Source organism: Portunus trituberculatus, chromosome 4 (assembly GCF_017591435.1).
Source record: "Portunus trituberculatus isolate SZX2019 chromosome 4, ASM1759143v1, whole genome shotgun sequence".
NCBI lineage: Eukaryota > Metazoa > Arthropoda > Malacostraca > Decapoda > Portunidae > Portunus > Portunus trituberculatus.
The window spans coordinates 4,758,215-4,770,070 of record NC_059258.1 but is presented as its reverse complement, the minus strand read 5'-3'; the positions used below and the strand labels follow the sequence as shown (position 1 = coordinate 4,770,070).

Sequence of the window (11,856 nt, the reverse complement as noted above, 5' to 3'; positions counted from 1 at the left end):
AATTTTTGAAAAACGTTATCGATTCAGTTGAATGAAATTGGTGGGCTTTGAAATTGTGTTTAAGCAAGTCGAAGTTCTAATACTTTATTTAGTATATTTTTGAGCTATTTTTATTATTCCTTTTCTCGGCAATGTTTTTGTATTTTAGAAGTTAGTTTCGATTGATAACGAGTCAGAATTTTTATAACATTCGTGTCCAGCTGCCTTTTTGGGAATCCTCATTTTCAAAATGATTTGCGTAACGAATATATGTGACGTCATCAAGGGAGGGCCGACCCCCCCCCCGGCTGGACCCAGGCCGATACCTGGCTCCAGGCCCGAGGGTGTGGGGTGGGTGTGTGTGTGTGTGTGTGTGTGTGTGTGTGTGTGTGTGTGTGTGTGTGTGTGTGTGTGTGTGTGTGTGTGCCTTATCTTTCGTTATGAGGGAGCCCACCAGCTGGAACCACTGACACCCAGCTCCCAGCTGGAGGGTGTTGGAGGGGAATGTGTGTGTGTGTGTGTGTGTGTGTGTGTGTGTGTGTGTGTGTGTTTCTTTCATGGTACTTAGCGTGTGTGTGTGTGTGTGTGTGTGTGTGTGTGTGTGTGTGTAATTCACTATGGTCGCCGGTAGTCACCCAGCCAGCCTTCCCATTACGGAGCAAGCTCAGAGCTCATAGAGCGATCTTCGGATAGGACTGAGACTGTGTGTGTGTGTGTGTGTGTGTGTGTGTGTGCCTTATCTTTCGTTATGAGGGAGCCACCAGCTGGAACCACTGACACCCAGCTCACAGCTGGAGGGTGTTGGAGGGAGAGGTGGCTGTGTGTGTGTGTGTGTGTGTGTGTGTGTGTGTGTGTGTGTGTTCTTTTCATGGTACTTAGCGTGTGTGTGTGTTTCACTGTTTGATCTGGTGCAGTCTCTGACGAGACAGGCACACGTTACCCTATGGAACGAGCTCAGAGCTCATTATTTCCAATCTTCGGATAGGCCTGAGACCAGGCACACACCACACACCGGGACAACAAGGTCCTCGATTTACATCCTGTACCTACTCACTGCTAGGTGAACAGCACCTACACGTCAAAGGAGACACACCCAAATATCTCCACCCGGCTGGGGAATTGAACCCCGGTCCTCTGGCTTGTGAAGCCAGCGCTCTAACCACTGAGCTACCGTGTGTGTGTGTGTGTGTGTTTGTAGAGTAGTAGTAGTAGTAGTAACAGTAGTAGTAGTAGTAGCAGGAGCAGCACCACCACCAGTGTTATTATCATTATAAGTGTTAATAAGTGTGTAGTGGGGGGGGCTGCTCCAAGTATGATTAGAATTTCTCTCTCTCTCTGTCTCTCTCTCTCATTAACATGTCACTAGAACCATAGAAACACCCTTGAAAACCTGTGTCAATATTAAAAAGCCATATTCTGACAAACACTCCTCTCTCACCACAACTGTTTTCCAAGGCCACAGAGATGACTAGCAGAGTTCTCAAGAGTGTTTCTTCTGTTAGTAATGCAGAAATATTGTTAATCTGTCACTAGAATCTTAAAAACACCTTTAAAAAACATTACAAGATAAAAACAATGAACAAACCATCCAGCAAGGAATCGGGAATGAAAATATTGAGTTAAAAATACACCTTTGCTGTATTTGAGAAGCAATCTGAGTGAGAGGCAAAGTTTACACTGCAGATAAGAAGCCAAGTGACCGAGTTTACATTGTGGATAGGAAACAACACTGTATTGTCAGTTGTCATGGCTAACAGATGACACAGCCCCAGCTTGTCTGATGTCACCTTAATGAAGTAATGGTAATCTGAATACATGCACCAATACGTAATAACCTGTAGTAATAATAATGTGATAACTATTGTTGATAATCATGAAAAGGTGTTGTTTATATGTACGTGTGTATGTGTGTGTATTACTAGCCCTAATACTAGTAATAACTGATACTTAGCTAACTACAAACTAATAGTAATGATGATGATATGTAACAACACATGAATGATAATAACAATAATAATGATGACAATGACAAGTAATGATATGATAATTAAGACACTGAAGGAGTTACAACTAATACAATCTTTAGAACACACACACACACACACAAAAAATAAATAAATAAAATAAAATAAATAAATAAATAATGAAACTGATAATACATAACACAAATCATACACAGATTCAAATGACAACAAACACAAACTAGGCTACACAAAATTCATAAAAAAAAAATAAATAAATAAATAAAAAGCATCATACTTCACTATATACAATAAGGCAAGACTGACATGCTACACTTTCTAAACTATCACACACACAAACACACACACACACACACACACACACACACACACACACACACACACACACCACTATCATTCACTATATCTATCATATAATCACACACTAGTCCTGCATTTACACACTCACACACACACACACACACACACACACACACACACACACACACACACACACACACACACATGTATGAACTTCTATACAATAACTTTGTGTACTCTAAAATAAGTGTTTTTGTACCTAACCTAAATATTACATGCCTAACAACCCCTGAACTGCCCCGATGCCTCAGAACTTAACCTAAAATCAATGCTACCTTACATGTTTGTGCCGGAAGAATTTGCATCACAGAAAAATAGCTAAAAATAAATAAGAAAATAAAGCATCAGTTTCCTACAAATTCATCTCCCTAAAAATATTCTAAAAAAGTGCCAAACCAAATAACTATAAAACTAAACTAAAACTAAAAACTAACTTAGCATTTTCTGACTGTTAATCTATTCTTGAACATGGAAAAAAGTGAACAAATAACTTTCAGAAACACAAAATCCCTAAAACATTTTTAAAATCTTACCTAATAAGACTGAAAGTTAGGTTGGCCTTTCTAAAACATAGAAAATAAATAAATACACAAAAAATTAATCTTTGAAACATCACACGACTCCTTAAATCCATAAAAAAGTTTACCTAAAACAGAGTAAAATCATCTTTAATAATAGCTGAACCAAAAAAACTATTCTTTGAAATGACAGAAAATTTGCCTTCCATAAAATGAGAAGTCAACCTTTAAAATAGCAATAATTTTCTACAACCAGTTAGGAAGTGTCCACAGGGTCCAGCAGTGTCTGTCAGACAAACACTGTTACCACATCAGAGGGTGAAGCAGGATGACGTCATACAGTAAGTGTTGCCATGAGGGAAGATGACATGGCAACAAACCGTGCTGCCAGATGACGTTATGTACCACAGTTTCTACTTAGCTCACTGGCAGACAATGTTCAAAGCTGATGTCTGCTGGCTAATCAAACATGCTCTGCCACTTACATTCTCCTGTCACCTCCATGTGGACTTTCTTTGTACACCCATAAGGCTTAGGACAGCTAAATAGAGTCATGTGTCCCTCTGCCTCATGTTCTTAGCTCTGCCTTTCATCATCCTCTTCTGAGCGACAACAGGAAGTGTTTGTTGCCAGGTTGTCAGATTGTCTTTCCTCTCTCACCTAAGGAGGATCTGCCTCAATGAGTGTGCTTTTGTGGTGAACTGACACTATCTAGCCCCTCCTAGAATGGTTTTTGCAGGACAATCTGACCCTGGGAAACTCCTTCCCAACCTCCTCCCAACAGACTTAAAAAATTCATCAACCAGGTAACTTTATTGGCATGCCTGGCAGTATCGTATACTACACCTCAGTCCCACCAGACAGTGTAAGAAATTCCCATACTTCAAGCATGGGCAGTGTCCAGTACACCTCTTGGTGTTCACTTCTGACATCATCAGCAAGCCTTTCCGCTTTCCATTCTTAATTGGTAACAGAGTTTGCCTGACGAACACTGTGTTTGAGAAGGTATAGTAGTGTTTGGAAGGGTGTAGCAGTGTTTGAGAGGATGTAGCAGTGTTTGGAAGGGTGTAGTAGTGTTTGAAAGGATGTAGCAGTGTTTGAGAAGGTGTAGCAGTGATTTAGGAGAGTGCAACAGTATTTGAGATGGAACAACAAAATTTCTATAACCTAGAACAGAAAAAAAAAAAAATGACACAAACATTCTAAAAACCCTAAAAATTTTCAAATCCTAACTTAAAACCTAGCCTGGCACCTTTTATAAGCTATCCCTGGCACTCCATTCAGGCACTTGGCTCCCTGCACTAGTCTGGCACCTCAAGACTCAGCGCTGGCACCACCACTCTATGCTCCAGACGTCGTGAGGATGCCACCACATCCCTCTTCTCACTGGTCACCACAGCAGGATCAGTGGGGGGCTGTGGGAGTCCTGCACGGGAGTCCTCCAGGTGTGGGATACTGTAGGATATGTTGGCATACTCCTGCAGGAGAGGACACACCCCTAGGAGGAACTGGCAGAGATCCTTGCGTAAACCAAACCACCCTGCAAAGATTTAGGAGTGTGTGAGTGAGTGGTGGTGGTGTAGCAGTGTTTGGGAGGGTGTGGCAGTGTTTGGGGAAATGTAGCAGTGTTTAGGAGGGTGTGGCAGCATTTGAGAGGGTGTAGCAGTGTTTTTTTGGGGGAAGGGGTGTGGTAGTGTTTGGGAGAGTGTAGCAGTGTTAGAGAGGGTGTGGTAGTGTTTGGAAAGGTGTAGCAGTGTTTTGGGAGGGTATGGCAGTGTTTGGAAAAGTGTGACAATGTCTGAAAGGCTGTGACAGTGTTTTGGAGCGTGTGGCAGTATTTAGATGAAGAAGAATAACAAGACAAATCTCTCTCATACAAAAAGACACCTAAAATCAAAACACAAGCAAAGTAGTACAAGAAACACACAACAACAACAAGAAGAACAGGTCCATCTCTCACTCACACTGGTTAGCTCTCTTGGTGGTGAAGGACATGAGGAGCAAAGTGGCGTAGGAGATGTAGAGCGGCGACACCACAGAGGTATAAGTCGCTGAGGTGTTCCCATTCAGCTTACTCGCCAAGGTGATCAGAAAAATCAACAAGGGCGCGACGAGACATGTGTAACCTATTGCCGAGTTCATGGAGGTGCGGCGACGGTCAGGATTCACGTCAGGCATCCTTAAGAGAAGTCCTGCGAAGATGATGGAGTAGAGGACAGCCACCACAGACACACACAGTAGGATCCAGGCTGGCACAAACACGATCTCCCAAGGCCAGTGTAGGTATTCATCCAGACGCAGCGCAATGAAGATAAATTGTAGCAGGTTCACCGAGCAGAACAACTCGAGCTGGAAGGGAAGTGGTGTTAGTGGTAGCTGGGGTAATGTTGGTGGTGGTGTGTGTGTGTGTGTGATGTTCTGTGGTGTGGTGGTGTTGACGTCTTGAGTGGTGTTAGTGGTAGCTGGGGGAATGTTGGTGGTGGTGTGTGTGTGTGTGTGATGTTCTGTGGTGTGGTGGTGTTGACATCTTGAGTGGTGTTAGTGGTAGCTGGGGGAAAGCTTGTGGTGGTGGTGGTGGTGTTGATGTCTCGAGTGTTAGTGGTTGTTGTGGATGTTTGGTGGTGGTGGTTAGGGAGGTCTATGGTGTTTGCAGTGTTTATGGTGGTGGTGTTGTGTCTTTGTAAAGTTTCGAGGTGTGGTGTTGTGGTGGTGGTGGTGGTGTTAGTGGCAGCTGGGGAAAGTTTGTGGTGTTTGTAGTAGTGATTGTGGTCTGTGTCTATGTGGTGGTGTGTTTTGAATGGTGTTTGTAGAGGAGGTGGTGGTGGTGATGGCGGTGGTGATCTGTGTTCCTGTAAGGTTATGAAGTGTGGTGGTGTTTGTGGTAGTGGTGGTGAGTCTGTCTTTTTGTTTCCAAGCACACGGGTCAATATGCTGTGATTCTATTTGATGAGGAGATTATTAGCAGAAAATTTGACATGTGGTTCTGTGGAAATACTACTGTTACTACTATTCTTACACACACACACACACACACACACACACACACACACACACACACACACACACACACAGGATAAAGAGATAAAAAAAAAAACAAATATAAACTTTTATGGAAGACGATAATCAATATATGACTTTATTGAAATACTACTACTACTACTACTACTACTACTACTATAACAAATACACATAATAAGATAAGTAAATAAGGAAAAGCAATCAAATATAAACCTATACTATTACTATTACCACTTCAAAACACACACACACACACACACACACACACACAGAGACACTGCACGAAACTGAAGAAGGAAAATAGCAGAAGAGACATTAAGAAGTATAGCTTTCCTGATAGAAGTGTGCATGGATAGAACAAGCTTAGTGAGGAAAGAAACACAAAACTGTCCATACTTTGAAGAAATAAGATAAAAGGATGGAGATGGGATACTATGAGATTGCTCCCTTAAAAACTACAACTACCTAAAAACACACACATTTGTTCCTTAATTTTGGCTGACTCTACTTAGGAAACCAACACTCAAGTGGGCCTTTTTTTATAATATTTTTGCCCTTAACTCTCCTCTCTCCTGCATAAAACACACACACACACACACACATGTATATCTTCAGTGTGTATGTACTGCAATTCCTAATAAACCGTATATTATCATTATTATTATTATACCTCAAAAGACCTATCATGCTTGACGGCCCAGATACACGCAGCAATGGAGACGATGGAGATGAGGACAAGAGGAGCGAACACAGACACCCAAGCATGACGGTGGTTTTCCAGTTTGTCTGCCACCAGCACCTCAAACATTAGCAGGAATAGATGCAGGCCAAGGGAGATGAGGAGAGCACGGTACTGTATGTAAGACTGGCCCTCTAGTCTGGAATATAAAGGGTTGTATAGGGTGGTTGAAGACGTTTTTGTATGTTTGTTATGTGTGAGGTGCTGTGAATTAATTAGTGCTTTGGTAATGAGTGTGTAAATCTCTCTCTATAGTCTAAAATATACAGGGTTCTATTAGTCAATTATAAAGGTGTTGTATAGGGTGGTTGTAGAGGTGTTGTGTATGCTTGTATGCGAGGTGTTGTGCTAAATGGTGAGTTAACAGGTGTTCTGGTGTATGAATGTCTCTATAGTCTAAAAAATAAAGGGTTGTATATGGAAATTGTTAAGGTGTTGTATAAGGAGATTTTATAGGTGTTTTGTATGCTTGTGAAATGTGAGGTGTTGTGTTAAATGGTGAATTAATAAGTGTTCTGGTACTGAGTGTATGAATGTCCCTCTGGTCTAAAATATAATGGGTATAAAGGTGTTGTATAAGGTGATTTTAATGGTGTTTTGTATGCTTGTGAAATGTGAGGTGTTGTAGTAAGTGGTGAATTAATAAGTGTTCTGGTACTGAGTGTATGAATGTCCCTCTAGTCTAAAATATAATGGGTATAAAGGTGTTGTATAAGGTGATTTTAATGGTGTTTTGTATGCTTGTGAAATGTGTGGTGGTGTAATAAGTGGTGAATTAATAAGTGTTCTGGTAGTGAGTGCATTAATGTCTCTCTAGCTATGTAAGGTGACTGTAAAGCCATTTTGGAGATGAATAAAGGACTGAAACCCTAATATGGAAAACATGAAGGTCTTATGCTAAACTGATGAAGCTTTTTTTATCTTTATCTATTCATTATCATATTCTATTATGGTAATGATAACAGTTTGTGGTTTACTAGTGTTGGTGGACTCAAGGAAAAAAAAAGTACACAGATAAAATAAGACACTGAAAATCATTACTACCATTCAGACATGTGTAAATAGACTAACAGATTGATGAACAGACAGGCAGACGGACAGACAGACAGATTACAATATTCTACAGTGAGCATTCCTCCAACACACAAAAATAGACAAATAAGTAGATAAAATTTGCCAGTTTTCCCTAATTACATAAAAAAAAGGAAAAATAATTAGTATATAAATAAGAGAAAAAAACATCAATACATTTATCCCACTCTTTTGGCTAACTCTCTGGGACCTGCTTGGGAACTGGCATCTAAGTGGGCCTTTATATTCAACCCATTCAGCACTGGGAAGCATTTTTATATCGAGATTTGTGTAAGATTGGATGATTTTATTGACATTAAGAAGGGTCCATGGAGGCCAGAAGATTAATGGCCACTGTCTTCACTATTTCAACCCCCCCATAAGTTTCTGAAGCTGTATAAAACCACCAAATAGCAAACAGAGTGACTATGGAAACACGTCATGGTAGTGAAAAGGTTAATCTTTTTTGTCGCCCATGACCAGATTTCCCAACTTATATAAAAATAAATAAATAAATACATAACACCACATACAGACACACAGGATGGAGATAGATGAACAAGAGGACATTCTAAGATCATGAAAAGTCAGTGTCTGAGGAACATTAAGAAGTTCAGTTTTCCATATAGGACAGTGGACATCTGGAATGGAGTGAGTGAAGAGATTGTAACAGCAGAAAGTGTGCACAAATTTAAGGAAAAGTTGGATAAATGTAGATATTGAGACAGGTCACTATGGGCCCCACTCAAACCTTGTAACATACAACTAGGTAAACACACACACATAAAAGAGTGGAGAGGAAAAAAAAAAAAAAAGATAACCTAGATTAGAAGAAAATGAAAAGAAAAGACAAAAAAAAAAAAAAAAAAAATTGACAACATACAAACAAGAGAGGTCCCACAAACTTTGAGTGAGAGAGAGAGAGAGAGAGAGAGAGAGAGAGAGAGAGAGAGAGAGAGAGAGAGAGAGAGAGAGAGAGTGTATAGAGCAGTTGTGAAGTATGTGAACCCTGTAACATACAACTGAGTAAATACAGACAGACAGATAGACAGACAGACGGACACCATTACCTATAGTGCGGGTTCCTCCACCACACAATGTTGCCAACCAGAGCGCCAAGGACCACCAGAGCCTTCCACAGCCAGATGGGAGAGAACACCACCCAGTAACTCCAGTCCAGCTCCCCGTCCAGCCGCAGGGAGAGCAGAGCCGTGAAGGTCGCCACACACACCCACACGATGAACTTACTGCACTCATAAAAGGTCAGAGATAAATGGATGGTAGAAAGAACTAATACACACACACATACACACATGAACTTACTGCAATCATGAAAGGTCAGAGAGAGATAGATGCATGTTAGATAGAAGTAACACACACACATGAACTTACAGTCATAAGTGGCAATAGAGAGATAGAGGGATGGTAGATTGATGGAAGAAATACACACACACACACACACTTAGCTTATCAAGATAGCAAGATAAAGATATATAATTCTTACCCCTCTTAAAACACTGACTTCAAAACAATAGTAAGCCATTTCATCTATCAATCCTTCAGTCTATACTCATAAACATTAACTAAACTGAGAAATACTAGTTAGCAGGGAATACAATGAGAGATGAGAGGAGTATAACACTAATACATTCACTTTCAACCTCTTCAGTACCGTGACATGTTTCCATATTCATTCTGGTTACTATTTGGTGATTTTATATAGCTTCTAAAACTTAAAATTAAAAGAGTGAAGACTGTGGCCATTAATCTTCTGACCTCCATAAACCCTTCCTAATGTCAATAACAATGGTCTAATGGTGCACAAATCTCAAGGTAAAAAAGTGTCCCAGTACTGAAGGGGTTAAAGCAATATTACCATTGTGAACAAACAACAATATCTAATTTCTCACCCAGGATTGAAGTCTCGAAACATTGATTGCAGATTCATGTCTTAGTCAAACTTCATAGTAGTACACCACCACCACCACCACCACCGCCGCTGCTGCCGCTACACCTCCATTCCTGGCCTCAGCTGTGACGCCCCACCCAGCAGCACATCCTTCAGGGAGTTATATTACTCTAGGTCAAGTTAGGTTAAGATTGTTTTAAGATTTTTTTCTATTCATTTATCTATTTTTTTTTTTTTTTGCGGGTTTTAGTTTGGGTTAGATTGGGTTTGGGTGTGGTGGGGTTAGGTTAGGTTAGGTTAGGTTGTGCCAGTGAGAGGTTAATCTGCCAAGGGAAAGTAAATAATCCATTTTTACAAGAAACTAATTAAAAAAAAAAAAAAAAACTGATCTCCCTTCATAAATATATTACTACCTGAAGTTACTGACGTCTTCTTAACTTCTAGACACCAAAAACTTCACTACATGCATAAACACAACGAATTCATCACAGCGCTCAATACAGCCCGTCCTTCCTGCCCTGGTAGCGTGAGTCACCTGTCAATATTTACCTGGATTTATGGCTCCCCTCTTCACCTGTAGTCCCCGCTGCTCCTAATCACCTTATCTCCCCTTATAATTGTGCTCCTGGCGTCCTTCCTGGGTGTTAGAGGTGTTGCAGTCTTCACATCCTGTCTGCCACTAGTCACACAGCCACAGCAACACACAACAGCTGATACATGTAAACACTGCCAAGACAAATGACCATCTTTCTTTTAGTGCTATTATAATCAGTGCTGGTATTATCTTTTTTAGCTATTTTATTTTTCATTATTGTTCTTTTATCAGTGGTAGTGTTGTTGTCTATGTTTATTCATGTTTATTTGTTTTCTTTCTTAAATGGAGTATCAGGTTTTCGTGTTTTTTTTTTTTTTCTATGGGATTGTTTTTTTTTTTTTTTTTTTTGTTTAAAAGCCTTAATGACAAAAAATGATGTATAAAGATATAGTCTATTACTTTATTGGATCTTTATTGACTTAAAAGGAACAAAAATAATAGATTGTACTTTTTCCTACTACTACTACTACTACTACTGCTACTATCACTACTTCTCCTATACTACTAATACTACTATACTTACTGCGACTAAACTATTATTGTTACTACTATTTTTTACAGCTACTAATACTACTACTGTAAAAACACCTTTGAAAACCCGTGTCACTTTAACTAGGGCCTTCCAGGTGTAGAAATCTTGTTAATCTGTCACTAGAACCATAAAAAACACACTTGAAAACTCGTGCCACTACAATCAAAGTCCTTTAGGTGTTGAAATAAAGTTAATCTGTCACTAGAAAGATAAAAAATATACTTAGAAAAACCTGTGTGCTTAACCCTTTCATGACGCATTTCTCTATTCATTCTGGTGACTATTTGGTGATTTTATACAGCTTCAGAAACTCATGTGGGGGATTAAGATAGTGAAGACTGTGGCCATTAATCTTGTCATTTCCATTTACCCTTCCTAATGTCAATAAAATGGTCTAGTTATACACAAATCTCAAGGTAAAAATGTGTCCCAGTGTTGAAGGGGTTAAATATGAAAGGTGTAGCTCCATGATTGTTACTGATTAGTGATTAGAGCACACAATATATGGATTAGAAACATTTTTAGTAAGATTAATTAAAACTTTATGGGAACTCAAATAGACGCCTTCAATAAACACTTTCTCTTCTTTATTGATGATGGAGGAAGAGGAGGAGGAGGAGGAGGAGGAGAGCAATATTAATACATGTCATGACATTAATTGCATTACTGACTAGAATACATACATGGGCGGAGTATTTGTGTGTGTGTGTGTGTGTGTGTGTGTGTGTGTGTGTGTGTGTGTGTGTGATGATGATGATGATGCAATACTGTGGGAATCTCTCTCTCTCTCTCTCTCTCTCTCTCTCTCTCTCTGGAAGAAGGAAAGAAGTGATGAATGAACTTGAGAGAGAGAGAGAGAGAGAGAGAGAGAGAGAGAGAGAGAGAGAGAGAGAGAGAGAGAGAGAGAGAGAGAGAGAGAGAGAGAGAGAGAGAGTAGATAAACAGACAGACACAGACAGAAATTAATAGACAACCTTTGCAATATCTCTCTCTCTCTCTCTCTCTCTGACAGTAAACTAACACCAAACAGCAGCAGCATTATAGCAGCATACAGCATTAGCAGCAATACAGCATCATATATGATAAAAAAATATATGTTTCCCTAAATCTATGCTGTAATTAAATGCCAGACGGTAAGATGCTTGTAATAAGT

At 39.9% G+C, this 11,856-nt stretch overlaps 1 protein-coding gene across 2 annotated transcripts; it reads right to left on the bottom strand.

Annotated features, from left to right (window-relative positions):
• Positions 1–1,598: 1,598 nt before the first annotated feature.
• On the bottom strand, positions 1,599–10,321 carry LOC123513001 (transmembrane protein 185A-like). 2 transcript variants are annotated; one of them, XM_045269813.1, is made up of 6 exons: positions 10,177–10,321; positions 9,578–9,726; positions 8,738–8,914; positions 6,528–6,735; positions 4,804–5,188; positions 1,599–4,379 (listed from the first exon to the last, which is right to left on the bottom strand). In XM_045269813.1, the coding sequence occupies exons 2-6, from the start codon at positions 9,613–9,615 to the stop codon at positions 4,141–4,143; spliced, it is 1,047 nt and encodes a 348-aa protein (XP_045125748.1). In that variant the 5' UTR covers positions 9,616–9,726; positions 10,177–10,321; the 3' UTR covers positions 1,599–4,140. The 2 variants fall into 2 exon arrangements, with proteins under 2 accessions (XP_045125748.1, XP_045125739.1); XM_045269804.1 differs by having other exon boundaries at positions 10,126–10,314.
• Positions 10,322–11,856: the final 1,535 nt, after the last annotated feature.

Coding starts and splice junctions, on each gene's coding strand:
- LOC123513001 (XM_045269813.1), bottom strand. CDS start 9,615: ATGAATCTGCAATCAATGTTTCGAGACTTCAATCCTGG. Junction 6,736..8,737: donor TGGAGGAACCCGCACTATAG/GTAATGGTGTCC, acceptor TTTATATTCCAG/ACTAGAGGGCCAGTCTTACA. Junction 5,189..6,527: donor AGCATGATAGGTCTTTTGAG/GTATAATAATAA, acceptor CTTCCCTTCCAG/CTCGAGTTGTTCTGCTCGGT.